The 27,315-nt window shown below is 38.2% G+C and overlaps 1 protein-coding gene across 8 annotated transcripts in view; it reads right to left on the bottom strand.

The window, feature by feature from the left end:
- Positions 1-1,831: 1,831 nt before the first annotated feature.
- The window catches only part of AKR1D1 (aldo-keto reductase family 1 member D1), a 90,113-nt gene continuing 64,629 nt past the window's right edge, over positions 1,832-27,315 (bottom strand). For 4 of the 8 annotated variants that reach the window (XM_029233223.1, XM_029233217.1, XM_029233218.1 and 1 more), the window contains 7 exons: positions 26,437-26,514; positions 22,375-22,497; positions 16,864-16,973; positions 16,005-16,170; positions 12,750-12,832; positions 7,434-10,215; positions 1,832-3,688 (listed from right to left, as the gene is read on the bottom strand). In XM_029233223.1, the coding sequence (XP_029089056.1) occupies positions 10,173-10,215; positions 12,750-12,832; positions 16,005-16,170; positions 16,864-16,973; positions 22,375-22,497; positions 26,437-26,514 (603 nt within the window). In that variant the 3' untranslated portion in view covers positions 1,832-3,688; positions 7,434-10,172. The remainder of the gene's footprint in view (positions 3,689-7,433; positions 10,216-12,749; positions 12,833-16,004; positions 16,171-16,863; positions 16,974-22,374; positions 22,498-26,436; positions 26,515-27,315) is intronic. The other 4 variants (XM_029233216.1, XM_029233219.1, XM_029233220.1 and 1 more) reach the window with 4 other exon arrangements.

Here is a 27,315-nt window from a genome sequence, read left to right as displayed (position 1 = left end):
CTTCCCAGTAGCTATCTATTTTACATTTGGTAGCATATATATGTCCATGCCACTCTCTCACTTCGTCCCAGCTTACCCTTCCCCCTCCCCGTGTCCTCAAGTCCGTTCTCTAAGTCTGCGTTTTTATTTGAGGAACTGTTCTGAAGAGGTAAAGAAGGAGGTCAGTATATACAAGATTTTAGTGAAGGGGGAGACGTGCAATCAAGCACACATTTTGCTGGAAGTTTACTGCTATTCATGAGGAGCAGATGTCTCTGTTAATGATTTTAGTGCTTTTCTGGATATGAGAAGATGTAAGAAATTAGGCTCATAAAACCTTCTTCTGAAAACATCTAACTATCTGAAGGCCTGTTCTGCCAGTTTTTCCATGATCTCCGCCCTGAACCCCTTTCGGGGTGTGCTGAAGGACTGCAGTGGCTAGTGACCTAATCCCTGTAGAGGCAGATGGTGAGCAACAATTTTTCATCCACACTATCGTCTTATCAAATTTTAAGTTGGCAAAAATATTCATGTATATTTTCGTTTAAGGGCAAGTTCATCCTTTAATCTGCTGATTGCCATTCTATAGTTTTTGTAAAAATAAGAAAGAGGGTAAATTAATATGTTTAGTGATCAATGTTTTGTGTCTTTATCTTACCTGGAAATTTTTCAGGTACCCAAATATAACTCAGTGATTAACACAATTTAATATTAGTTTAAGTATTTAAAAGTAAGGATTTGGATATTATAATTTATGCTGACACATTAGTCTGTATGATTTATAGCATTGTAAGAATCCCACTTATAAAGAATTACCTATTATAATTCAATTTATTTTGACACATAATTTTAATATTTTATAATCTATTATGAATTGGCTTATTTGACCATTAAAATCAGTAGAGGAAATCTAGAAAACTCAAATTAATTAGCTTTTTAATTAGAAAATAAACCCAAGAAAATATGCTAAATAGTATTATACTGGTAAAATCAGAGAAAAGATAGCTATTTCTAAACCAAAAGATTAAACCAGTCTAATTTATCCAAGGTATCATCTTATTATATAAAACTTTTCCCTATATAACTATGTACCAGTTATTAAAATTTTTAAGTTTTTTAAAAACAACTTTTGCTCTTGACATATTTCCAAGTAACCAATTATCATAAGCTTCTCTTAAAACATTTTTTTCTGTTACTACCTTAGCAAGACATTTTTCCCCCTTAGAGACTACATATAAATCATAAAAAAGCAAAAAAAAAAAAACCCTAGAAATCTTTGCATTTTTCTTCAGATTTATATTAATATTTGATATATTAATGTTGTTTCACTGGATAATTGGAATAAAAACTTGCTCCATTAAATTTTAATAACTCTTATAATCTGGTTTATTAATTCTTCCTGGAGGTAGATAAGACATATTTTTGGTCAAAATGGGAGGGCTTCCCTGGTGGTGCAGTGGTTGAGAGTCCGCCTGCCGATGCAGGGGACACGGGTTCGTGCCCCGGTCCGGGAAGATCCCACATGCCGTGGAGCGGCTGGGCCCGTGAGCCATAGCTGCTGAGCCTGCGCGTCTGGAGCCTGTGCTCTGCAAGGGGAGAGGTCACAACAGTGAGAGGCCCGCGTACCGCAAAAAAAAAAAAAAATATGGGAAATTTTACCAACTCTTGTGCAAGCTAGACTTGCAATGGTGACAAAGCAGGACACTCTAATGTGGAAATGGCGTCACTATTAGGAATATTGATCAGTTAAAGAAACAAAGATATAATTACGTACCAGCAGGACCCTGGAGGGAGAATCATTATTGGAATCTAAGTAGTTTTATAATTTTTTTCTATAGTAGCATAATCTCGCTGTTTTTTTTTTTTTTTTTTTTTTCCAGTTTCTATGTCCCTATGATGATGGCAATCTCCTCCCTTTAGTCTCTGGAGTAGGGCAACACCAAAACAAAAGGGTCCAGATGATTGCAACATGAATGATGGTCTATCCTGTTGCTGAAGGGCCACTGCTATGTTGCTGCCAAGGTACTTTAGTCTGCAGCTGGACCCCAAGGGGTGAGTCAGAGGCCTCAGGCCTCATCAAAACCTGGCAGAAGATGAGAAACTGCCTCACTGTGGCCTCTTTCTTGGCAGATAGGGAACTGAGTGAGAAACGGCCTGGTAGCAGCTCCTCACACGCCTCCAGCACACTCTTGTTTTCAGAGGACCCAGGATGTTCGGCCAAGACTCAGATCAGCTGCAGATAAAGCTTTGCCGAAGTGCCTGTGTGGATACGTGCAAGATCCTTAGGTATTAGCACAGTCCTGTTCTTTAACATTACTCAGTTAAAAACCCGTGTTTAGGGGCTTACCCCAAAGGAAATACGTGTGAGGCGTTCCTGGCAGGGTCTACCACCTGGTCAAAACGCAGTTTCCAGTTTAAAAAGCCTGGGAATGGAGGTGGAAATTGATGGTGCTAATAGTCAGGTGCAGCTGTGACTAATGACACCTGTGTATATGGGCCGTCCTTTTCATGCCACACACCTCTGAAGAATGCTCCTGGAATTCTGAATATCAGCAGTGCATTTGGAGCCTCGTAGCTACATGGTTCTGCCTCCTAGACTACCAATTGCTCAAGGCCGTTTTAGGCAAAGCCCTGTTGCTGTCTTCTTTGGAGTTGGCTGGTGTAGACTGTGTTCTGCTCTTGTTCCTCAGTTTTCCATAGTTCACCTTAGAGTTTAACTTTTCTTTCAGAGGCTTCTTGCCCAGAAGGCAGGTGGAGTTGGCAAGAGGAGACAACCGGTCTTATGGTTTCCATGATGATTGCTCGTGTCATTGGCTTCTTTGCCTCCCTTATTAAAAGGAAACTACGAGCTTCTACCTGACATAGTCTTATAGGTGAGGACGAATCTCTTCCTCTACCCATCTTAGGTTCTCCAGCTGGAGCCCTGTAGATTGGACTGACAAAAGACAGATTAACAAGAGAAAAACAAACAGAAGTTTACAAACGTGTATTCATGCATGTTACACATGGGAGTTCCCAGAGATGAGTAACTCAAAGGCTTGGTTAGAACTAGGTCTTACATAACTTCTTAACAAAGGAGCAATACATTTTTTGATAAGTGACAAGACAAAAGAAAAGGACTTTGAGTCTAGGGGCAGCAAATCGTGGGAGGACAAATATATGGGAGACTAAGAGAAGATAAGGTCTAGTTAGCAAAGTTTGTTATGTAAATTCCTCTGGTGCCATCTCCAGACTGATAAGGATCTAAAGTTGTCTCTAGCAGTTGAACTATTGTCCTTCCTGGTAGAGAGGGAGGAGGGACACTTTGTAAGTTTATTTCCTCCTTTTAGGCAAATCGGGGGAAGACAGATTTCTTATATCTGTTTCTTCTCAATTGTCTTCAGCACAAAATAATTCTTATGCCAATGTGGAGTATTTTAAGGTGGTAAAATCTGTTCTGCTTCAGTTATAATACACTGGTTCTCATATGGCCAAGGGTAGCCTTTAATCCTCCCGCTATTGTCACTTCTTTTCCGCCTCCCCCATTCCATAGCTTTATCCTGGAAGTAAATGCCAAAATCAGCTTTGCTCTTTTCTTTTTTAAATCCTACCTTTTGTGTGTTTTTTTGAAGTTTCCCAGGTTGTGATCTGTTTCTCCAGTCTCAATATTGAGTTACCTGCTCTCTTCTGGAACAGTATTCACTTTGATTAGAAAGAAGTAGGTTTCAGCCTGAAGAACAAACATGGCAGGTTTCGCTGGTGGTGCAGTGGTTAAGAATCCGCCTACCAATGCAGGGGACACAGGTTCAAGCCCTGGCCTGGGAAGATCCCACATGCCACGGAGCAACTAAGCCGGTGCGCCACAACTACTGAGCCTGAGCTCTATAGCCCACAAGCCACAACTACTGAGCCCATGTGCCACAACTACTGAAGCCTGCGCCACCTAGAGCCCATGCTCTGCAACTAGAGAAGCCACGACAATGAGAAGCCTGTGCACTGCAACGAAGAGTAGCCCCTGCTCATGACAACTAGAGAAAGCCCGGGCACAGCAACGAGGACCCAACACAGCCAAAAATAAATAAATAAATCAAGCAAACAAACATGGCTTTTGGGAGCCCCTCAGAACTGTTTGTATGGAGGGGATAGTCCTGTCAGATGTGAGGTCATGGGAACTTCTACTATTATTGTTTTATTCTAAACTTGAAGCATGTCTAAAATTGCTATTACCTTTGTAGCAGTTGTTTCCAGCAAGTATGTTAGGCTACTGTTGTGTACTCTTACTTCTTTGTCAATCCAATTACCTCGGCTTTCTTATCTTAAGGATTTGGGGTTCAGTGATGGTACCCTTTCTTTATTTTAGAGAGGTGCTATAGACTTAGTCTATTTAATTGGCTCTCTGCTTAGTTATTTCAAGAAATTTGGGGGGCCTTCCCTGGTGGCGCAGTGGTTAAGAATCTGCCTGCCAGTGCAGGCGACACGGGTTTGAGCCCTGGTCCGGGAAGATCCCACATGCCACACAGCAGCTAAGCCTGTGCGCCACAACTACTGAGACTGCACTCTAGAGCCCGCGAGCCACAACTATGGAGCCCATGTGCCACAACTACTGAGGCCCGCGTGCCTGGAGCCTGTGCTGCGCAACGAGAAGCCACTGCAATGAGAAGCCCGCGCACCGCAATGAAGAGTAGCCCCCGCTCGCTGCAACTAGAGAAAGCCCGCGTGTAGCAAGGAAGACCCAAGGCAGCCATAAATAAATAAATAAATAAATAAATAAATAAATAAATAAATAAATAAAAAAGAAAGAAATTTGGGACAAGAAGGAAAGTAGATTACCAGCTTAATCTAATCTTTCAGATTGCTTCTATTTTTCAATGGTGGTCTGTTATTAGAGCAATTTTTCTCTTGACTCATACTGAAGAAATTATTTTTTAAAATTTATTTATTTTTGGCTGCGTTGGGTCTTCTTTGCTGTGCACGGGCTTTCTTTATTTGCAACGAGCAGGGGCTACTCTTTCCTGCGGTGCGCGGGCTTCTCATTGCGGTGGCTTCTCTTGTTGCAGAGTGCAGGCTCTAGGCATGCAGGCTTTAGTAGTTGTGGCTCACAGGCTCTAGAGTGTAGGCTCAGTAGTTGTGGTGCACAGGCTTAGTTGTTCTGCAGCATGTGGGATCTTCCCGGAACAGGGCTCAAACCCGTGTCCCCTACATTGGCAGGCGGATTCTTAACCACTGAGCCACCAGGGAAGCCTGGTTTCCTGCATTAACTTATCTTCATTGGGACTCGCTTGCCCATGTGTTTTAAACTCAAATACTAAAAGCATGGCATCCGTTAGCAGTTTAATAATCTGAGAAAAGATAAAATACACAAGAAAAAAACATAGCTGGACAGTTTGTTCAAACTGTCCATGTAAAAGGTGGACAGTTTACTTCAAGCACTATAAACAAGGCTAAATGGATTCGTTTTCAGTTATATGCAATAAATTGAAATTACGGCATTAGGAATCAGCACATTTTAACATCTATCAAGAAAGGCTCTTCTGATAGCAGGGTTTCTCAATCTCAGCAGAAGTTACATTTTGGCCCAGATAATTCTTTGCTGTGGGAGCTGTTCTGTGCATTGTAGGATGTTTAGCAGCATCCCTGGCCTCTTCCTACTAAATGCCAATATTATCTCTCCCCACCCCCACCAGTTGTAACAATCAAAAATGTCTCCAGACATTGCCAAATCTCTTAACACCCAGTTAAGAATCACTGTTTAAAAGAAAGAACCACTCACTCAAATAGCTCTTCTAATACTAGATGATAAAAATGTATAACACAGGATTATATGTCCGTTATATCCAACTCAATACTTTAAAATAGAATGTATCTTGTCACAATTCCATGAAATGTTGAAAACATTGACTGATGGTATCTGAGCTCAGCATGATTAAAAGTAGAATATAAAAGCTAGAAAGAAAGCTCTAACACTAGAAATTAAAGTAAGACAGGAACTCTTGTAAACAACTATTAAAGAAGAAAGCAAACCCCAAACTCAGAATATCTGTAAAATTACAAAATCGACTTAAGAAATCTTAACTAAAACAGTACTCAATGGACAATTCATTATATTCAATGTTTATATTACTATACAAGAAAAACCAACAAAAATCAATGAAATAAATATTCAACCTAAGAAGTTAGAAGTCTATGGATGAGTTATAAAAAACAGACAAGAGATAAGTAAAAGAAAATGAGATATGAATGAATTAAGAAACAGAAAGACAGCAGAAGTAGTCAATGAATTTTCTTTCCTTTGGGAAATTTGGTCTAAATGAAATCCAGGAAAAATAAAAAATAACTTGATAAACCATTAATTACAAAACAAGACCATAGACATACAAAAGAAGAATTGCAAGAGGGAGGTGACCACATGTTTAGGAAAATTAAAGGAATTGGAAGAGTACAGGCGTGTATGAGAGCTCAGGGACTTTTGTTTACTGAAATATCCCAACTGCCGAGGATAGAGCCTACCATAGTGGCACACAAAAATCTTGTTGACTAAATGAACAAATGTACCTCCATATGCTAAATACGTGACATTGATAAATTATAGAAGAAGATAAATTTGCAAAATTGATTTGAGATGAAATAGAAAATGTACAGGCTCTCTATTGACAGAGAGGCAATTCTCAGGTGAATTCCACCAATACTTTAGGAAATAAATCATTTAATTTGTTCTAGAGTGGAGAGTGTGAAAGAAAATCTCACTTTCTCCTTTTAACAATGAAAGGAGCACAATTTGATAATAGAAATTAATTAAAGAGTATACACAAAACTACACAATAGTCTTATATACGAATGTCAATAAAAAATGCTCAATAGTACATATCAAATAGCAACACACACAACACAGTTTAAAATCATATGTTCAGTCATTTCCACTAGCTGCTCCTCTCTGACCAACATGTGACCAACTTCAGCAGGACATAAAGTGAGGGCTACCTAGTTCCAAATTGTCCTTTGGCAATTTTATCTCTTCCTGACAACTCCCAAGACAGAAGTAAAGGGGCCCTCATGCTCCTAAGGATGCCACATAGTCTTTGTAGGAAGATTTACCAATGGCCAGATTTAAGGGGGGGACCTGAAAAGTCCATGTACTTTTGTCAAGACCACTGCTACTCCCACCATACCTCCCACCATATTCTGCATCTCAGCTCTCAATCTAGCTAAAATACCAGTGCCCAGAGGAGATTATCCTATCCCTCCTCACCCCTTGCCCCCATCAAGAGAAGTGAGAACTTGGGGATTTGGTATCTGGAGGTAGAAACATGGTGGGTACAGTTCAGATTCTGGGAGGGTTCACATGCAAGGACCAGGGCTCCACAAGATATCATGATTTAGTTACTAGTTTGGAATGGTCAGAAATTGAAGTCACCAGTGAAAGCTTGAAATTTTAAGGGAGTTCCAGAGAAATACCAAGCCTGGGAAATATAATTTACCTCAACCTTTTACATTTCCATAACTGTGGTCATGAAGTGTGCAGCACGTCGCAGTGTTGAAGCCTGCAGACTTGGGATTGGTGCCTATGTGCCTCTTGTGGCCTCTTCCAATAATCTCTGTGTCATTATGGAAGACAGTGCCTGAGGGAGGTCTTCCAAGGAGAATAGTCAGTGATGGGCAAACAAAAAACATTCTGCGGGCTGGGGCAGAAAGTCCTTGCTCTTCTGGTCCATGTGTTTTTATGGATCAGTGGGTACGCTGTTGGCCTCCTCTCCTTTTCCAGGCAGGTTATGTAACTACTGATGTATCTTACTCCATATTCCATTAGAGGCCTCTGATTAGGAAAGAGATTGATTTGGGTTAACAAACATCTTTGGGGTTGCAAAAGTCCCCAAGAAGGTCAAAAATATTGGTCATCAATACCTGAGCTCAGTAAAGCATTGACTAAGTAAGGCCATTTTTACTGCTGGTGTCAGCTTGAGAGACTGGAAATCTTGACTGAGAGATGGTATATTTGCTTGCTAGGGCTGCTTGAACAAAGTGCCACAAACTGGCCACTTACATAACAGAAATTTATTGTCTCACAGTTCTAGAGACCACAAGTCCGAGATAAAGGTGTTGGCAGGGTTGGTACCTTCTGAGGGCTATGAGGGAGAATCTGGTCCATGCCTCTCACCTAGCTTCTGGTGGTTTGCTAGACATCTTTGTAAAAGCGTCACCCTGACCTCTGCCTCTATCTGCACATGGTGCTCTCCCTGTGTGTTGCCTGTGTCCAAGTTTCCCCTTTTTATAAGGATACCAATCATACTGGATTAGTGTCTACCATACTCCAATATGACTTCATCTTACCTAATTGCATATGCAATGACCCTATTTCCAAATAAGGTCATGTTCTGAGGTACTACGGGCTAGTACTTCAACATATGAATTTTGGGGGCATACAATTTATCCCAAAATAGTTGGGAAGCTTGAGAGGAATGAGAGTGAAGGGAGAAGTGACATGCAGAAACTCATGCAGACCATCACTCTTTCCTGACCTCTGTTTTCTGTCTCCAACTCTTTTTCCTCCATCTCTGTTAAGACTAAGACAGAATTCCCCTCTTCCAATCTTTAGAAATACATGTATACATTTCCCCTGACAAATAGTGGGACTCTTTTCCAATGCCTGTCTTTAAAAAATGGTTTGATAGGTGTGGTCCTTCTTCCACACCAGCCCCCTGAAATATTTTGAAGAGTTTTGACAGTAGAGGTCAGGACTTGAGTTTCTGTTCTTTCATTACAGTACTCCCTTTTCTTCCTATCTTCCCTATCTTCCCAGTGCTAAATGTACAGTAGGAATTCAACCAAAGGTCTCTAATTTAAATGAATTCAGATGATTCCCCCCACCCCAAGCAACAAAATGGAGATTCATGTGGTAGAATAAATCATCATTTTTATTATTTTTGTGAATGAGATATTTTCCAGAGAATAGCATTGTAAGTATTCATATTAGAATTATTGGAAACAATAAGTAGAGATCAATTTTTTAAAATGATAATTTCTCAGAAATGTACGTTTTCAGATCATGGAAGATTATAAGCAATTGATCTTGGACAAACATAAGTTTGCTTTGATGTTTTGAAGTTTTGAAGCGCTCTCTTGCCCTGTGAGAGTGACTTAATATGAATGAATAAAATATACTGCTCTGGCTGGATTGAAAATAGGTACATCTCTACTATGGAATTCTAATAATCATTTTATTCACTTAAAAAATTTACATATAGTAAAATTATCAGTGTTCTTTTGAACTTGCTACTTTCTCAAAATTCAGTTATCCCAATAACTTTCAAAGTCTTAAGTCTAATGATTCTATAAAACCTCTTCTTTCAATATGTTTCCTAAAGCTTCCTTTTTATATGTCTTCTTTTGAAATAATGGTCTGTGGGCTATTTTACAATACAGGGTATGCAGGTTGTCTCAAGCCACTTTGCATAATGGTGGTCATATAATGAATGGGGGCAGGAGTTGCAGGCAGTGTTAGCATAGATCACTAGCTTACTGAAGCTCAGGCCCTTTAAAGCATGCAAGAGAGAACAAGCAATTATCCATCTTTCAAGCTGGATAAAAGCTACACGAACACACATTGGATGGAAACAAACAACAATCAAATCAGTATGGCTTTGTTGACTGCTGTGGTGTTTAATTAGCTCTATAGTAAGACTTTTCTATACTTAGCCCTCTCTCTCTACTCAAGGTGAAGCAAATCACTTCCCTGTTAATAATGCATGTGTGGATCTTACCTTGGCTGTGTCTGTATTACAGTCAATGGTCCAAACCATCAAGACCACTGCCAGCACACTGGCATGGTCCAGCTCTCCATCCTTGCTGTTGCCCTGTTAACTGCTAAAGAACTCAGACTACCCATGGCAGCAGTATCCGAATTCATGTGTTATTTATCTTCATATGTTGCCTTTGAAGTCTTTTCTAAAGCCTAATATTTTTCTTTCTGAAACCCAGAAGACATTGATTTAATAAAATATTAGCTGATAATTTCCAAGTTATTTCAACAGATTTAAACCTATTTTTCCCCCCACATAGCTAAGTCAAAGTCACTTACACTACACAAAAGTTAAGTGTGTCTCCATCACCATTTCATCTGAGGATAGTAAACTCCTTTGATTTCCATAGCTGGAGGAACCACCCAGCCCAAAGTCCTGGCACATATAGAGGGAAAATATCTGTTGCAGAGCTCTCTGAAGTCAGTATTCATCATGAAATGGGTATTCAGGATGGTCACACCACCTGCCAAAACAATTCCCCCAAAGGGAAAAAGTTCACTTCAAATGCTGCATGGCTGTATGTGTTACTAGCATTCTTTGGTAACTTCACCGACCATTCCCTCTTTCTCTTACTCATTCCATTTCTGTTTCGTGCCTATTCTCCTCCCCCGTTTCCCCTTAAGCCAGCACCTTTTACTGAAGCCCCAGATAGCACCCTGGGTGTAAGTGTGGGGTGGGGGGATTGGGGGGAAAAGGCTAGTTGTCTCCACATTAACATTTTCTTAAAACAAAAGCACAGGAGGTGAGCAATACCTGCCTACTTACACACTTTGTCCCAACTTCTTCCTCCTGCTCTCTTGAAATAAACTGCCTCCCATTTCAATAAACCACATAAGCATTTCTCTTCAAAACTCTATTATGGGGCTTCCCTGGTGGCGCAGTGCTTGAGAGTCTGCCTGCCGATGCAGGGGACACGGGTTCGTGCCCCGGTCTGGGAAGATCCCACATGCCGCGGAGCGGCTGGGCCCGTGAGCCATGGCCGCTGAGCCTGCGCGTCTGGAGCCTGTGCTCCGCAACGGGAGAGGCCACAACAGTGAGAGGCCCGCGTACCGCAAAAACAAACAAACAAACAAAAAAACTCTATCATGAATCAGTGTCGGTCTCTTCTCAGAGTTTTTACTTGCCCCTATCACTAGGCCTCCTGAGAGCTGAAAGTCTGAGATTTAGAAAGTTGATGACCAGCAAAGTAAGTTTCCATAATGACGATGACAGTGATGATAATGATGACGCTACCTCTTAAATAAAAATGGTGAAACAGTCTATAAAAGGACTGGAGTGTGGGTGTGCCTGTACTGAAGCACACCTAAGATTTAGTTCTCTGAGCTTTAAATTAAAATATAAAACAAAACCAGAGAAGGCTCTCAAATATCAAGGATCAGCCAGATGAAAAGCAGCAGAACCTTGGCCCAGCATCCCTAAATGATACATTTTTTTGATCAATGGGGCCTAATCTTTGTTTCTCCTTGCTGATTTTTCTAGTTATTTCCAGATGTGATGAGTTATTTTCCCAGTGTTGCTAGAATTAGGTATTAAAAATGTCAAAGGTCGGGCTTCCCTGGTGATGCAGTGGTTGAGAATCCGCCTGCCAATGCAGGGGAGATGGGTTGGAGCCCTGGTCCGGGAAGATCTCACATACCATGGAGCAACTAAGCCTGTGTCCCACAACTACTGAGCCTGTGCTCTAGAGCCTGTGAGCCACAATTTCTGAGCCCGCGTGCCACACTACTGAAGTCCGTGCGCCTAGAGCCCGTGCTCCGCAACAAGATAAGCCACTGCAATGAGAAGCCGACGCACCGCAACGAAGAGTAGCCTCTGCTCACCGCAACTAGAGGAAGCCCGCGTGCAGCAACGAGAACCCAACACAGCCATAAATAAATAAAGAAATAAATAAAATGTCAAACCAAATAATGTCACTAACCAACTTTAAAAAAAAAACAAAAACAGCATATTGGAGGATTGGCTATCTCTTACTATTTTTAATTTAATGATATTTATTCAATAGAAACAGTTTATCTTCAAGAGCTGTTAATTAACGTGTAAGGGTTAGTGCTGTGTTTGTGTTTACTTTTATGTTCTTGAGGCTAGGAGGTGCTTCTTGATTTCAAATAGTTTTTCCCCTGGAAAATTCACATTAGAAAGCTGTTTATTAATTCAGAAATTGATCCAGAAATTCAGTGTTAGCACAGTCTGCACTTTCTGACTCATGAAAAATAGTGGGACCAATAAGATAAGGGCCCAAACTATACAAACCATCTTAACGAGCATTTTCTAAATGCACACTTAAAGAGAAGATTGTAAAAAGAAGAATACTATCCAGGTGATTTCAAGAACTGGAAATATTAATGAAGAATGATTAAGAAGAAAAATGTGGGTATGTATGTATACAAATATATATGTGTGTATATATACATGAACTATATTCTTTTTTTTTATTTTTAAGGCTCTGTAATATTCAGAGAATAAAGGGTTACTTCCGTTGATAGTTAAATTTGGCAACACTTCCAAGAAATTTTGCTTGTGGGAAGTCAGACAATAGGTGAAGCCAGAAGCTCCAAATCTTATAGGCAAACATTTGTCTAAAACTCAACCTGGTGCTCTTTCTACTGCACTCTAATGCCTCTCTCCCAGGAATTGTTCTTGTTGACAGCTTTGCTCTAATTTGTGCCCACTTTGATTTCTAAGGAAGAAATAAGTATGTTGTTTGCATATCTGTGCTGCTGTTGTATTAACATAACGAAAACTGTGATTTAATTCTCCTCAATGTTTTTTGCCTGTGATGTCTTAACCTAACCAATGGGAATGTCATAAACGTCAGAAATATTCGTTTAAACAAAAATGCAGGTTTGTAGGAAGTTCCTAATTCAGAACATGCTGCCCACTGGCGTTTACCCTTGTGCCTTCCATGGACATGGTCCCGATTCATGAGAGCCTGTTGGTTGACGCTTGACAATCCAACATCACTGCACAGAACCTGATTAATGATCCCCCAGAACTCACATGAGCATTTCCACGAAGCGGACATTTTTATTCAGGTCTTCAATGTCCTTCATTTCTTCTTCAGTGAGAGAAAAGTCAAAGATCTGAAATAACAGAAACAAAAAAACAGACATTTATAATAGTAGAAGATGGGTCAAGCTTGGGATCAGGGAGTGAGGCCAGCAGTGGGAGCCCTTCAAAGGTTTATGAACATCTCTGCAAATGTCTTAGAGGAGTTGGGCTAGTGCGGGGGGGCCACCCCACCCATGTGGAGGTGGAATTCTTTCTGCCCTTTGTCTTTAAGACAATCCTGCTGGGGACATCTTGCAAGAAATTTCAAATGTTCTGAAACAATACGCATTCAGAACATCTAAAAATCTAAAAGTGAAGAATTCTTATTATTTTGGTATAAGATGCTGAACTTTTGATTCTGGACTATGGCCTTCGTGCACTTTTTTTTTTTTTAACAATATTCCCTAGTCTGTAAATTTGCTTATGTATTTTTTCTAACTTTTAATTTGCTTTGGTTCATCATATTAATCCTTTCTCTTGTCATTTTTAATGTCTCTTTATCTACCTTTTAATTCTAATTACTTTTTCATTGTTTTTTTTTTAGCTTGTACAGTTTGTACCTTGGTTTTATAATTGTCCTTTATGAACATTTTAATAGTTTATTTTAGCTTATTTATATTTTTAACAATTGGTTTGTTTATAATTTCTCTTATTATTTTATCTTTCTATCCCTTAACTTTTAATTTAGTAATTTACATGAATAAATTTTTTTTTTTTTGCGGTACGCAGGCCTCTCACTGCTGTGGCCTCTCCCGTTGCGGAGCACAGGCTCTGGACGCGCAGGCTCAGTGGCCATGGCTCACGGGCCCAGCCGCTCCGCAGCACGTGGGATCTTCCCAGACCGGGGCACGAACCCGTGTCCCCTGCATCGGCAGGCGGACTCTCAACCACTGCGCCACCAGGGAAGCCCTACATGAATAAATTTTAATTGTAAAAGTAATACATGAATATATGCTTTTTGTAAGGAAATGAAACACTACAGAAATACATGGACATGTATGGAGTAAAAAAAACAAAAGTGCCTCTTGATACCCACCACCCCAGTCCTATTCCCCTTCCCACAGATTCCTTCCAAACATTCAACACAGCAACAGCAAAATGCAATTGTATCATATTTCCATTATTCTGCAACTTTATCTCATTCACATAATATGTCTTGGTGATCTTTTCTGTCAAAATATATAGACTGACTTTATTTATTTAACAACTATATCCGTAGTATAGATGTAATATGATTTATTAAGTCATTCCCCCAAGGATTGTTTCCAAGTGGTCTTTTCAGAGCATTCTTTCCTTTGATTATTAATTATCCAAGAATTGGAGTTATGAGATTGTAGAAGGAAATTTATTATAACATAAAAACAGTCATGAATGAACCAGTCACTTATAAAAGAAATCCTTACAAGCTTCCTTTTTCTTTAACACCTTCCCGCACCTAGTAGGACTATTTGTCACATGACCTCACCTCCTTCAGTACAAGAATAGGGATGTAGCCCAGGGGACCAATCAAGGTATCTTTTTCATTAGATACAGTGATTATTATGGGAGTAGCCAATGACCCATAAAAGGACAAGCAGGGATTGACAGAGACAGAAGCCTTTATCTGTGATCATCTTTACTAAATGTGGGTAACAGATTAACCCATATTAATCTGTGTGTGCCACCATGTGGAGAAAGGGGGTGGGGAGCACTCAATCCTTTTATTAATCATTAGAATACCTGTGTCCAGTCATGTCTGACCTACCCAGGGACTTTCCAGTTATGACAGCCAATAAATTATGTCTCTTTTTCTTTGGTAAATTTGAATTTCATTCCTTCATGTGGTAGCAAAAAAGCTCTGAAGATAACTGTCTAATATCATGGATGTCTTCCCATGTCAGTACTTATATTTTCACTTTATTATTTAAAAATGGATATAAAAGTACACATACTGTGTGAATTCATTCATTTGAAATTCTAGGAAATGCAAACTAGCCTATAGGGATAGAAAGAAAATCAGTGCTTGCTTGGGATTGGGGACCAGGAGGGATAGATTATAAAAGGGCATGAAGAGACTATTGGAGGTGCTGGGTATGTTCATTATCTTGATTGTGGTGATGGTTTCATGGGTGCGTACATGTGTCAAAACTTTTCCAAAAAAACTTTTCCAATTTTATACTTTATGTTCAGTTCATTGCATTTCAATTACACCTCAGTAGAGTTCTGTTAAAAAAGAAAAATAAATAAAAATGCCTATATACTGTTTCATTGTACAAATATATCATAATTTGTTTTATAATATCCTATTGAAAATTGTTTCCAGTTTTTTTTAGCTGATAAAGTATGCTGTAATAAACATCTGTATATGTGTGCATGAATATGCAAATACATCTATGGGAAAAAGATTGTTGGGTCAATGGACATGTATATTTGAATTTTGATGGATCTGGAAAAATGACATCCTTCTCCAAATCTTACATCAATTTATGTTTCTAACGGTATTATATGAAACTGCCTGTTTTCCCACACACTGTTAACATTCTGATTATTTTCCTATCTGAGGGGATAAATACTATCTCATTTTTATCTTTAATTATGAGTAAGACAAAAAACAACTTACTTTTGAAATTTAAATTATTAACTGATGGGTAACTGATTAACTTTACATGGTACTTTTCTATGGCTGCATTTACCTAGCAGTTTATTCTTTGGAAGTAGCACAGTAAACTAATCACTCCATTGTCTAGTGGCCTCTTCTCTCACCTATAATTTATAATGCTGATTACAGATTACTTATAGAGGAAATAAAGGGGGTTGGCATTTATGAAGTCTAAATGATCCTCTTCAATAATTTCCAAATTTGTCCCCAACTTTTTCCAGAGCCATTAAGAAGGTGGAAAGTTGACTGTTATGAATTTCCAATTTTATACCTTCTATTCCTGCTGTGCTAGTGGGGAAGGGAGTAGGTAGTGTCCAGAGTCAATAGGTAAGGAAACAGAAGAAATAAAGGAGCTAGATAGCCTACAAGCAGCAAAGAAATCCCTGAATTACTAGGAATTGTCTCAAATTCAGCTAAAATTAAATCCAGGTATGGGCGGAGGGGGTCGGGGAGCAGGTATAAAATAACATATGAAGGCATTGCAACTTTCTTATTAATCTGAACACAAAATTATCTCTAAAAAAAAAATACCCTACTTTTTACATTTCCAGAAGCAGTTCTCTTACTTGAAAGTTTTCTTTGATCCTTTCAGGGTTAAAGCTTTTAGGAATGACAACCACTCCTCGCTGGATGTTGAAACGCAAAACAACTTGAGCTGCTGTCTTATTGTATTTTTTCCCCAGTGAGTTTAGAAGTGCATCCTTTAACAAAGGTGGGGAAGACACATTCACCCTTTAAAAAAAAAAATCGAAACATGCATCATATTTAGTCCGAGTAATGAGAACCAGTGGTTTACCAGTTACCCTCCTCCTCTGACCCCCATTCACCTGGTAACCTATCCAGAACACTTCAGGTCACCTGTAACCAACTTCTCTGAGTGCAGAGTATTCAGAAGACTTGCTCTTAGTATGGGAAGATCAAGACAGGCAGATTCACAGAGCTGCCTCTTCCAGACGGTAAATAATATTGCTTTGATGGATCTTATAGAGAGAATGGGGTTGGAAGTAGGCACACAGGGGAAGGCAAGAAGACTGAAGTAGAAGAAACAAAGGCACAACTCTTGGAATCATCTTAGAGTAGAAAAATTTCTACTTAAGTCTGTGGAATGCATCACAGTAGAAGTGTTGCCACTGAATACAGAGATTTAAAACATTCAAAAATTTCGGAATATGGCCATAGAGACTCTTTGTCAAATAATAAGGTACTGGTAGGCACTTCCACAGGTAGAGTCTAATCAATTATTACAACACCTCAGTGAGGAAGGTTGTGTTAGCTCTAATTTGCATATGTGGAGAATGACTTGAAGAAATTACTTCCTTAAGATCACACAGCTGAATAGAGTCATTTCAGTCAAGTAATTTACATTAGCCTCATACTCTACACCAAGGAAATATACTTCCTGAGGAGACAGACAGCATTACTTACCAGGATGGATTCCTAGAGGTCCCCAAAGGGCTGTATGCAATAATGACAATGTCATGTTGTTGGCAAAATTTCAAGAGTTTTGGCTGGGTGAAATATGGATGGCATTCAACCTATGTGGTTGCATTGGAGAGCAGAGCACAAAATTAAGGGCTTTTGGATGAATGCAATTTTATATAGTTTGTAAAAAGTTCTTCAATAAAATCGATTGAAAAGTATTCTGGATAGCAAGGCAAATCTTAAATATTTTTCCCAACAAGGAAGTTTACATTGTTTATATATCGGTGAGATGCATTAAAACAAGGTTAGCGAGGTCACCATCTGTGGGTTAATCCTAAAATAATTGGGGGACAAATTCAATTTTTACAGCTATCAGTTTAAAACTTTAAGTGAAGATTCAATTATTTATAGTAAATATTCTAGCAAATACAATTTTCCATAACAAACACGCAGTCTCAAGGTTCACATTACAGTCTTGGTAAATAGAAGTGACATGTTGCAGAAGCCCTCTGTCCCTCACTATCAAACATCTAAGAATATTTTCACAAGAGGTAGAGTGTGTATAAAACTAAATTTACAGATGAATTTTGTCTTCTTGGTGGAGAGTTCTTTACCCCAAGTGTAGGCCTAGTTTCATTTTCTGTATCTTACTGACAGGATTCCTGCACTAAAAACACATGTGTCAACAAAAGTTCTTCTCAAAGTTTCTTCTTAAACACTATGGTAGTTTTTGACCTACGTGTTTGCTTTCTTTTTAATTAAAATCAACCAAGTCTTAATTAAAATATTTTAAGTATATAATTATTATTTTCGCTATCTAAAGTATTAAATACTTGACAAGTTACATTTCTAGAAGGCACAAGAAAATGCTATTGATGAAGTGGAAAGGTAAACTGGAACTCTTAGAGGTGGGTCTTCTTTCCTTTTTCTAATTTGATAGACTTTCTTTTTCCCCCTTGTCAGTTTCTCCCATTTCTTCTTTTTCCCCTGCCCCCTCATAATCTTGATCCCTCCTTTTCCCTAAGACATTTTTGTTTTCTGCCCCACTTGGGAACATTTCTTAATTCTAAAAAGTGACACACAGTGTCCATAGTACAGTAGTCCCTAGGTATTCACGTAGGATTGGTTCCAGGACACACACCCCCACCCCAGCAAACACCAAAATGCTCAAGTCCATTCTATGAAATGGTGTAGTACAGTGGGTCCTCTATATTTGCGGGTTCTGCATCCATGGATATGGAGGGTGGACTGTATTTCTTTCCCTTACCCTCTCCCACTCCTAGCATTACTCTCCCCCTTTGGTCTCTTTCTCATTTTCTATCTTATTGGTACACTAATCTTTTCAAACAATTTTTTTTTTTTTTTATCATGTCATGTCATCGCTTAAAGACTAAGTGTGAACTCCTTACTTTCATGCCTGCCTGCTTGCGCCAAACACATTTAATTTACCCCACAGGGACTCCTTTCTAATCAGCTGGAGTGCTGTTATGGTCTCTGGCCTAAATATGTGTATGCACATGTGTATATAGCATGTGTATTTACCTATATACATATATATGTGTGTGTATTTGTGTGTGTGTGTGTGTATATATATATATATATATATAAAACAAAATGTATACATAATAGGGCTAATACAATTAAAAAATAAAACAAACAGGTATGTGAATATCCATTCTGTGAACAAATTCGGGAGTTTACAGAAAGTTGCATTGGGCAACATACTAGAAACCCATACTCAACAAAAATTTGAGTTAATGTAATATAAACTCAAATATATAATATAATATGTAATATAACAAAGATCTTTGCATAGATAGTTTTTTGATTAAAAACTTGAGGGCATATGGCTAAAGGACCACTCAGTGAAGGAAATTTTAGGGATGGAGGTGAGGGTGGGGGTGGGAGTGGGTAGGCTAACATGACCCAAGTGCATATGACCTCAGAGAGCCACATTCCTTCTCTTCAGAGCATCTGTCTCAGTTTCCAATTACATATAACTTTCCTGACTTCATTAATGTATGATCCACGAGAGCAAGGACTATATCTGTCTTTGGTCACTTTTGCATGCCTAGAACCTAGCACAGTGCCTGGCATAAGGCAGGTGCTTGATGACCATTTGTTGAATGAGTGAAAACAAGAGTTATACAGCGAGGACGAAGCCAGAATCTTAGGAAACATCACTCTTGATGCTGCAGACTGTTGTAGGCTGGGCTTCGTATGGGGTACAGCTGGTCATTTCTGGCTGGGACCGGATGCTCAGTTTAAGGTAGAGGGTGGTGATGGTTCCTGATGTTGCAGGGCCTTGATGTCATCCTTATTTCTAAGGAGAAGGGTACCTAAGCACACTTGCCTTCCTTCTTTGCTAGGGACTGCTTAGAGCCCTTTGTGAATGAGCCAGTGGAGCTGCAGTATTTACTTTTCCTTGTTTGCTATGTAAAACTGATGTAAGTTGTCAGCGTCTTGGTGTGTCCGGGGTTTTACAACACCCTTTGGTAATGCTGTAGTTTTAGATATCAAAATCTCACAGGGTGAAGTTAAGAAGCGGGACAGAATCCATTAAGGAAAATAGCAAAAGTCCTTTCATTAATTAACCCAACCTCTTCTGTCTTTCCATGAAAAACTGCATTGAATTTTCATTTCATTAATGAAGTCACTCAACAACTATTTACTAATTTCTGTGTCAGGACACCTGTGAGTTAGGCATGGTGAATAGGATCAGGAAAAACTGAAGAATGTGGAAAGTTTCCTTACTCCTTCCCTTCTTCTTTCCTTCCCTCCGTCCCTCCTTACCTCCCTTCTTTCCTTCGTTCTTAGAGTTAGGTGTTGGAACTTTGTATGAGATTAAATGGCTTGAGATAGATCCACAGTCCCCTTTGAACTGGGCTGGGAGAGCACTGTATGACGCTAGGAAGGCTTTCAGACAGTCTAAGCCAGGGGCGGAGCCTGGAGGGACATTGCTTCAGACAGACATCATAGGGAGTACTAAGGAATCTTGGATTGCTCAAGCTCTGAGAACGAGTATAGAGTGAGGTTATATTCTATGTCAATTTGTTCACGAAGTCAATGAAAAATATAAAATTTTGCAAATTTTACGTTAGATTTAGTCTAATGGGAAAATGAGTTTTGAAATACGTGAATTTTGAATCAGGCAAGCCTTCAGGTATGTATCCCTTGCACATGAAATGTGTCCACTCTGTCTAATGCCCAAAATATGCTCACCGTATTCCTGGGTTGAAAGCTGCTCATTTTGTATCTCTGGAGTAGAGATGGTTCTACCAGGGCATAGGGTCATGGCTGGTGGCTGGGAGACCTGCACTTTGACCTTGCCAGCTCTAGAGTTTTGACATATTCTGCTTTCAGACACGACAGGACACATGAATAGGTTCAGGCTATGATCTTCCAACAAGCCTTGATTCTCTTTCAGGGTATATTTGTGAAGCTGATCGACATTCTTGTGCCAACAGATGAGGGTATTTCCTCCTTGGCATGAGGAAACACACTGTCGAATTTTCACTATTTTTCATTCTCAGGTCGAAAATCACCATCTGTCTCTGTGCATTTGTAAGAAGAAAGCTGCTTGTCACTTCAACATTTTTAGAACAAAATATTGTTCTTAGGGGTGCAGGAAGGAGATGTGAAGGATATGCTGGGTAGGGGATTGGTTAGGAATAAAGGGATGGATTGAGATCAATGAGGAACGCAAAGGTTGTTGCTCTCTGTTCCTGAGAGCGTATGATATAGCGCTAGCTGCGGTATCAGTTCGGAAGTGGTACTTCTAAATATGGCAACACTTCTATTTAGCTGTGGGCTACTGTCATGATGTAGGTAATTCATTTTTTCTGTTATGAATCCTTTTGAGTTTCTAATAACAATGAATTCAACAAACAAGTCCACCATAATCCAAGTTTGTGAATATTTACCAGTTCCAAGAGCATTTTTTAGTGCAGCTTCTTAATGTTTTATGAAGTAGGGGGAAGAGGATGTCATATCCCCATTTAACAATAATATTTTGTTGTGATTACAAGAGTAATATATGCTCACTGCAGAAGACTTGAAATACAGAAAAGCATAAAGAAGAAAACAGAATTTACTTGTAAAATTCACAGCCAGAGATAGCCACGGTTAGCATTTTGACATATTTCTTTCCAATATTTGCACTTTTTAAATAATATAATTGCCTTCATACTATATTATGTTTTGTATCCTGGTCTTTCCATTTAATATCGTGGCCATTTCTCTTTTCCTCAAGAGTGATTCAAGAACATTTTTTGTTAAGATTTCACATATTATAAATGTTTTAAAGTTTATGTAAACATTCCCTGAATTTTTCATATTTATGTTGTTTCCTTTTTGGTGTTTTTTTTTTTTTTTTTGCCATGATAAACAGTGCTGCGACAAACACACACATAAAGTGCTGTGACAAACACACATATGGGTGTTCTGATTTTTTTCCACAAGGATGGATTCCTAGAAATCGAAAACTGAACACTTTTTAAGGCTCTTGCTACTTATTGCAAAATTGCTTTTCAGGAAGGTTGAACCAATTTGCATTTGCCAGCACTCCATCACTTGCTTACATGGAACACTATATTAAAAAATAAAACAGAAACTTTGCTAATTTGATACACAATACAAAATTACACTTAAATTTAAATTTCCATAATTACTAGAGCAGCTAAATATTTTTCATATGTTTATCAGTCTTGCAATCTGTCTTCTGTGACTTTCTGTTCATTTCTTTTGAGGCTTAGTATTTTTCTCATTGATTTTTATCAGGCTTTTGATTCGTAAGGACATGATCCCCTTTTTCTGTTATATTTTTAGATATAATCATCTAATTTTGTTTGCTCTTTGTTTCTAATATTTTTAGTGTTTAACATTTTTACACTATTACATGTATTGGTTTTCTTTATAATTTTCCCATGGCTTCCCTTTCTATCCATAGCTCCAGAAAACTAAAATTCTTTTGTAGTATTCACAAATAATTTCTTGTTTCTTCTTTAACGCCTGATCAAAGGGACACTTTGGAGTATAACATGAGGCAAAGATCTATATTTGTTACTATATAACTATCAATTTTCCCCACACTATTTACTGAAAAATCAATTCCTTTGTCATTAGTTTGTGCTATTTTATTTTACATTAAGTTTTTATTTTATTTGAGACCGTTTCTAAGGTATCTTTTATTTTCTATTTATTTGTATGTTGGTTCTTGTGCTAATCTTACATTATTTTAAATACTCTGTGTGTCAATGTCTGGTAGGTTTTGTTCCCCTACATTATTATTTTTCTTCAGAAAAAGTTTGGGTTACTTTTTGGATTTGAACTTTCAAATCTTTTTTCTTAAGAGACATAAATTGACTTGCCCACGGTCTAATGATGAGATATACGTAAAGTGACCACAAGACTTCCTGACTCCTAGTCCAGGATCCTTTCTGTTGAGTAATGGATCCTCCCACATTCCCCAATCCCCACACCCCCCCTCCCCTCCCTCCCCTTGTCAAGCTGTACCTGGTTGCTGACTGGCTTATGCTTAAGTCCTGGTTTGTTCAGAATAAGCTCCAGCTGCCTACGGTTAAAATTGGATACACCGAGGGATTTCACCAAGCCAGCATCTTTGCAAGCTTCTAAAGCCTGTAGGGTAAGAGCCAATGGGTCAAGAAAGAAACCTCAACACAAGCAAGAATAAACATTTATAAAGGTGACTGTGCATTCTTTAAAAAGTAAAGTCCCTGGGTATATTAATAGGCATTCTGTGAACTAAAGAAAAGTGGAGGAGATAGGCAGGAATTCTGTAATTGAATGATTTTGGGGAAATGTTGTATATCATATCTTCCCCTTGTATTTTCATAATGTATACCAGCATGATAATAATGATCTTATTTCTTAAAATTTGTTGAGGTTTTCTTTATGGTATAGTACCTGAAAATTTTTATGTGTCTGGTATGTGTGGAAAATGTATATTCTCCTATTTTTGGATACAGATCCTTCTTGTTTCTCTCTCTCACATACACACACATTATATAGAAGATTAGGTCTAGCTTTTCCTGGCTTTTCAATAATTTAGAGAAATATATCAGAAATCTCCCACTGTAACAGTGGATTTACCAGTGTCTTTCTGTATTCTATCAATTTTTGCTTTATATATATTGAAGATATTTTATTTGGTACATATGTGTTTAAGACTGATATATCTTCTTAGTAAATTAAATCTTTATCATTATGGTTTTTGCACTTCCCTATACATTTTAGAATCAGCTTTTCAATTTCCTTTGGGATAGTCATTGGGATTGCACTGAATCTATCCATGAATTAGGGGAGAATTAAATTATCTGTATTCAATCTTTCCATCAAAGAACATGATACAGCTCTCTATTTGGTCAAATTAACAAAAAATCCTCTCAGTAAAATATTGTAGTTTTAACTATATGTCTTGCATAGATTTTGTTAAATTTATCTCTAAATATTTAACATTGTTTTTAAAAAATTCCATTTCCAATTGTGTGTTGCTAGCATATAGAGTACATATAGATTCAGATTTTGTTATTTTTTCTTTATCTTACGGGTTATTTACACGTATCTTCTTAGTTTCCAAATATATGATGATTTTTCAGATATATATATATATTTTTTTCAGATCTATTTTTGTTATTGACTCAAATTTAATTCCAATGTCATCAGACAGCCTACTTTGCATGAAGAATATCTTTTTTTTTTTTTTTTTTTTTTGCTGTACACGGGCCTCTCACTGCTGTGGCCTCTCCCGCTGCGGAGCACAGGCTCCAGACGCGCAGGCTCAGCGGCCATGGCTCACGGGCCCAGCCGCCCCGCGGCATGTGGGATCTTCCCGGACCAGGGCACGAACCCGTGTCCCCTGCATAGGCAGGTGGACTCTCAACCACTGCGCCACCAGGGAAGCCCTAAGAATATTTTTAAATGTATTGAGATCCGTTTTATGTCTCAGAAAATGAACTATTTTGTGAAGTATTCCATGTGCACTTGAAAAATAGCATTCTGTTATATTTTGGAAAAGTATTCTATAAATGTCAATTAGGTCAAGTTGTTTGATAATGTTTAAGTTCCTATATTCTGTAGACTTTCTGTCTACTTATTATCTCAATTATCGAGAGAGAGGTTTTGAAATCTCTGACTATTCTTTTTCTCTTTTCACTTCTCTTAGTTTTGCTTCATGTATTTTGGAGTTCTGTTTTTAGGTGCATAGATGTTTAGGATTGAACCCTTTATTATTATAAAACAAAATTCCTTATCCCTGGTAACACTCTTTGCTCTGAAATTTTTGTTGATATTAAAATGGTTACTCGAGCTCTCTTTTGATTACTGTCAGCCTAGTACACCTTATTCTAGACTTTTACTTTTCTTTTAACCTTTTACTTTCAACCTATTTATTTTATTATTTAAAAAATTTTTGGCTGCATTGGGTCTTTGTTGCTGTGTGCAGGCTTTCTTTAGTTGTGGTGAGCAGGGGCTACTCTTCATTGCAGTGTGCAGGCTTCTCATTGCGGTGGCTTTCTCTTGTTGCTGAGCACGGGCTCTAGGTATGCGGGTTTCAGTAGTTGCAGCACGCAGGCTCAGTAGTTGTGGCGTGTGCTCTCTAGAGCGCAGGCTCAGTAGTTGTGGCGCATGGGCTTAGTTGTGTGTCTTATTATTTAAAATGAGTTTCTTGTATATAATATATAGTGGGGTTTTGCTTTTTATCCATTCTGAAAACCTCTGCATTTTAACTGGGTTGTTTAGGCTCTTTACATACACTGTGATTATTGACACCACTGAATTTAAATCCCCCATATTGCTATTTATTTTCTGTTTTTCCCATCTATTCATTTCCCCTTTTTTCTTATTTTCCTGCCTTCTCTTAGACTGATTATTTTTTATTATTTCTTTTTGTCTCCTTTACTGGCTTGTTTGCTATACTCCGGAAGTTTTAACATTTCCTCTTTATGTTTGACATCCTGAAATTTCACTATAAAGCATCCAGGTATGGGTTTCTTTCTCTTTCCTCTTTGGTAACTCATGCCTTTTCAATATCTCTGGGTTTTTTCTTCAATTATTACTTCCTTTTCTTTCTTTTTGTCTAAGACTTCTATTGTGTGGATACTGGAAATTCTAATTTTATGATTTACATCTCTTAGCTTTTCATATTTCACATTTAAAATTTTTTCTTGTCCTTTCCTTCTTCAATTGGGAGATTTCCTCATTCTGATCTTTTAAGCTGATCATCTTTTCCTTATCTGTACCCATTCTATTTTTATCCCATCTACTGCACTGTGTTTTTATTTTTCATAATCATTATTTTTTCTTGTTTTAAAAAAACGTTTTCTTGTTCTTATTTCATATTGCTGATATCTTTCTTTTATCTCCTTGAATATATTAATTGGCTAATTAAAAAGTTCTTGGTCCTCTGTTCTGTTTTTGTTGCGATATGTAATTGAGATATGTTGTTTCCTTGTGAAATAAATGCCTTGTTATTTTGGGCTCTGAGCTCATTTTCTCCTGAGGATATTAGGTACACTGTGAGGCAGTCCCTTAGAGGAGAATGCCAGACTCCAACCCTAGTCAGCTCCAATGAGGTCAGGATTGAGTGTATGGTCTTTCGGGTGGAGAGCCCCAGACAGTAGAAAACACAGTCAGTGCCTCCTCACCCCTCAAAACAAGCCACAGTTCAGATCCTCAGCTGTAACCTAAACAGGGGGAAGTCTATTAGAATGAGATGATCATTAGAGTATCATTTCCAGCCTTTGGAGTTTGAATTGGGAGAGGCAGGAAACAACTGCCAGAGGTCAGGCAGAGACATGTTTTTATCAGCTTCTCACAAGTGCAAGATTTCAGTGCTGCTCTGACTCGATTCCTGAAGACGTCTGAACACGAGTCCTAAGTGTCTACATGTGTGGAGTGTGTCCCAAGGCTATAGCAAGAGAGAAATAAGAGCAAAAATAACTCCGATAGTTCCTCTCCTATATTATCTTACTGGTTGCTGAGTTGCCTTTCACTCTAGGTAAAAGCTTCCGTATTACCTCATAAACAAACCAGTTCAAAATATCTGTACCTGCCTCCCACCTAAATCCATAAAGGTTTTCTCATTATTTTCCCCTAGTTTCTCACTCTTATAATCTTGGGGAAAGAGCCAGCAGCCTGCTCAGAAATGGAACCAGAATTGTTTTTCAGTTTTTCATATATTATTTTACATTTGTTTCTTTTAGACATCATATTACTGATTTTTAAAAATTCAATTTGAGAAACCAAAAATTTGTGAGTTTATCTCATTTATATATTTTTATTTACTGTTACAGTAGAACTTATTTCCTTTACTTTATTTTTCCTCCCACACTTCTCTCTTCCTTATCTTTGGCATTCTTCTCTTCCATCAAAGCAAAATCAAACATTTTTCAGCACTCAGAAGTGGAGATTTTATACATCTTTGCTCATGGTTAGAAATACCTGACTACTACTTTTCATTGGGAGTAAAGGTTGCAACTCTCCGTAAATCGAATAGGAATAATCAGATCACAATTTAAAAATGTACTCTTTTAACATAAGAGGCCCACTTGAACTCACCTCCCAAGTGGCACACAGATTTGACTTGTGATATAACCATTTGCCATTTTCATCTTTAGGATAGAATTCATCTCCAGGCTGTTAAAAAAGAAAAAGAAAACGAAAAAGTGTAGTTAACTTTATTTATATCTGGGGATTGAAATGATGGAATTTAAGTTGTCAGTATTCCAATATACCCGGGCCCTGGGAAACCAATTCAAGATATATATATATATATATATATTTTTTCCCCTCCCCCTGTGGAACTGTCCAGAAATTCATTTGTCCAACATATATGACACATTAGTCTCATCCTCTCACCCCAGCATTCATTATTCTTCATTTATTGACAGATTATTGTTGTTCTTAAGCCATGAAGTTCTCTCTTAATGATAAAATTTCTCATTAAAGAAAAGTAAAAGTTGAGAATTAGGACTTTTAGACTCAGTGTTTGGATAGTCTATCCTGGCCAAAGTTGAGGACAGCAAATTTCTTACTCTTTTAAGAAACCAGAGGTCATCACTAAGGCTGAGAGGAGGAAATTCTTCAGCTAAGTATAGTTGATGAATGCAATATTCCTTAAGTATAAGGGAAATGCATAGCACATTACTTCTCAGGTCTGGCTAATCGCCCCATGGTTCTTTTCTTACCCTTTTTGGGCCCTCCAGGAGTTCAGCATCTTTTTTTCTACCTCATACACTATGTAAGTGTCAAACCTCCTCCTCTAACTTTTGGATGATACTTTCCCAATGAAGATTGACTATGGTGTGGAAATTGTCTTTCAGATTTCTCCTTTTTTGCTATATTTAAAAATGGGACCCATCTCTTATGGGCTTGGAAATGGGATAGAAATAAAAGATAATTTCTAGACTCCTTGAGTGGATGGTGGTAATCATTTCC

Source organism: Monodon monoceros, unplaced genomic scaffold, assembly GCF_005190385.1.
Source record: "Monodon monoceros isolate NGI ecotype Baffin Bay Population unplaced genomic scaffold, NGI_Narwhal_1 Super_Scaffold_2, whole genome shotgun sequence".
NCBI classification, from domain to species: domain Eukaryota; kingdom Metazoa; phylum Chordata; class Mammalia; order Artiodactyla; family Monodontidae; genus Monodon; species Monodon monoceros.
Note: the sequence above shows the minus strand (reverse complement) of the source record. Positions and strands in the feature narration are given on the sequence as shown.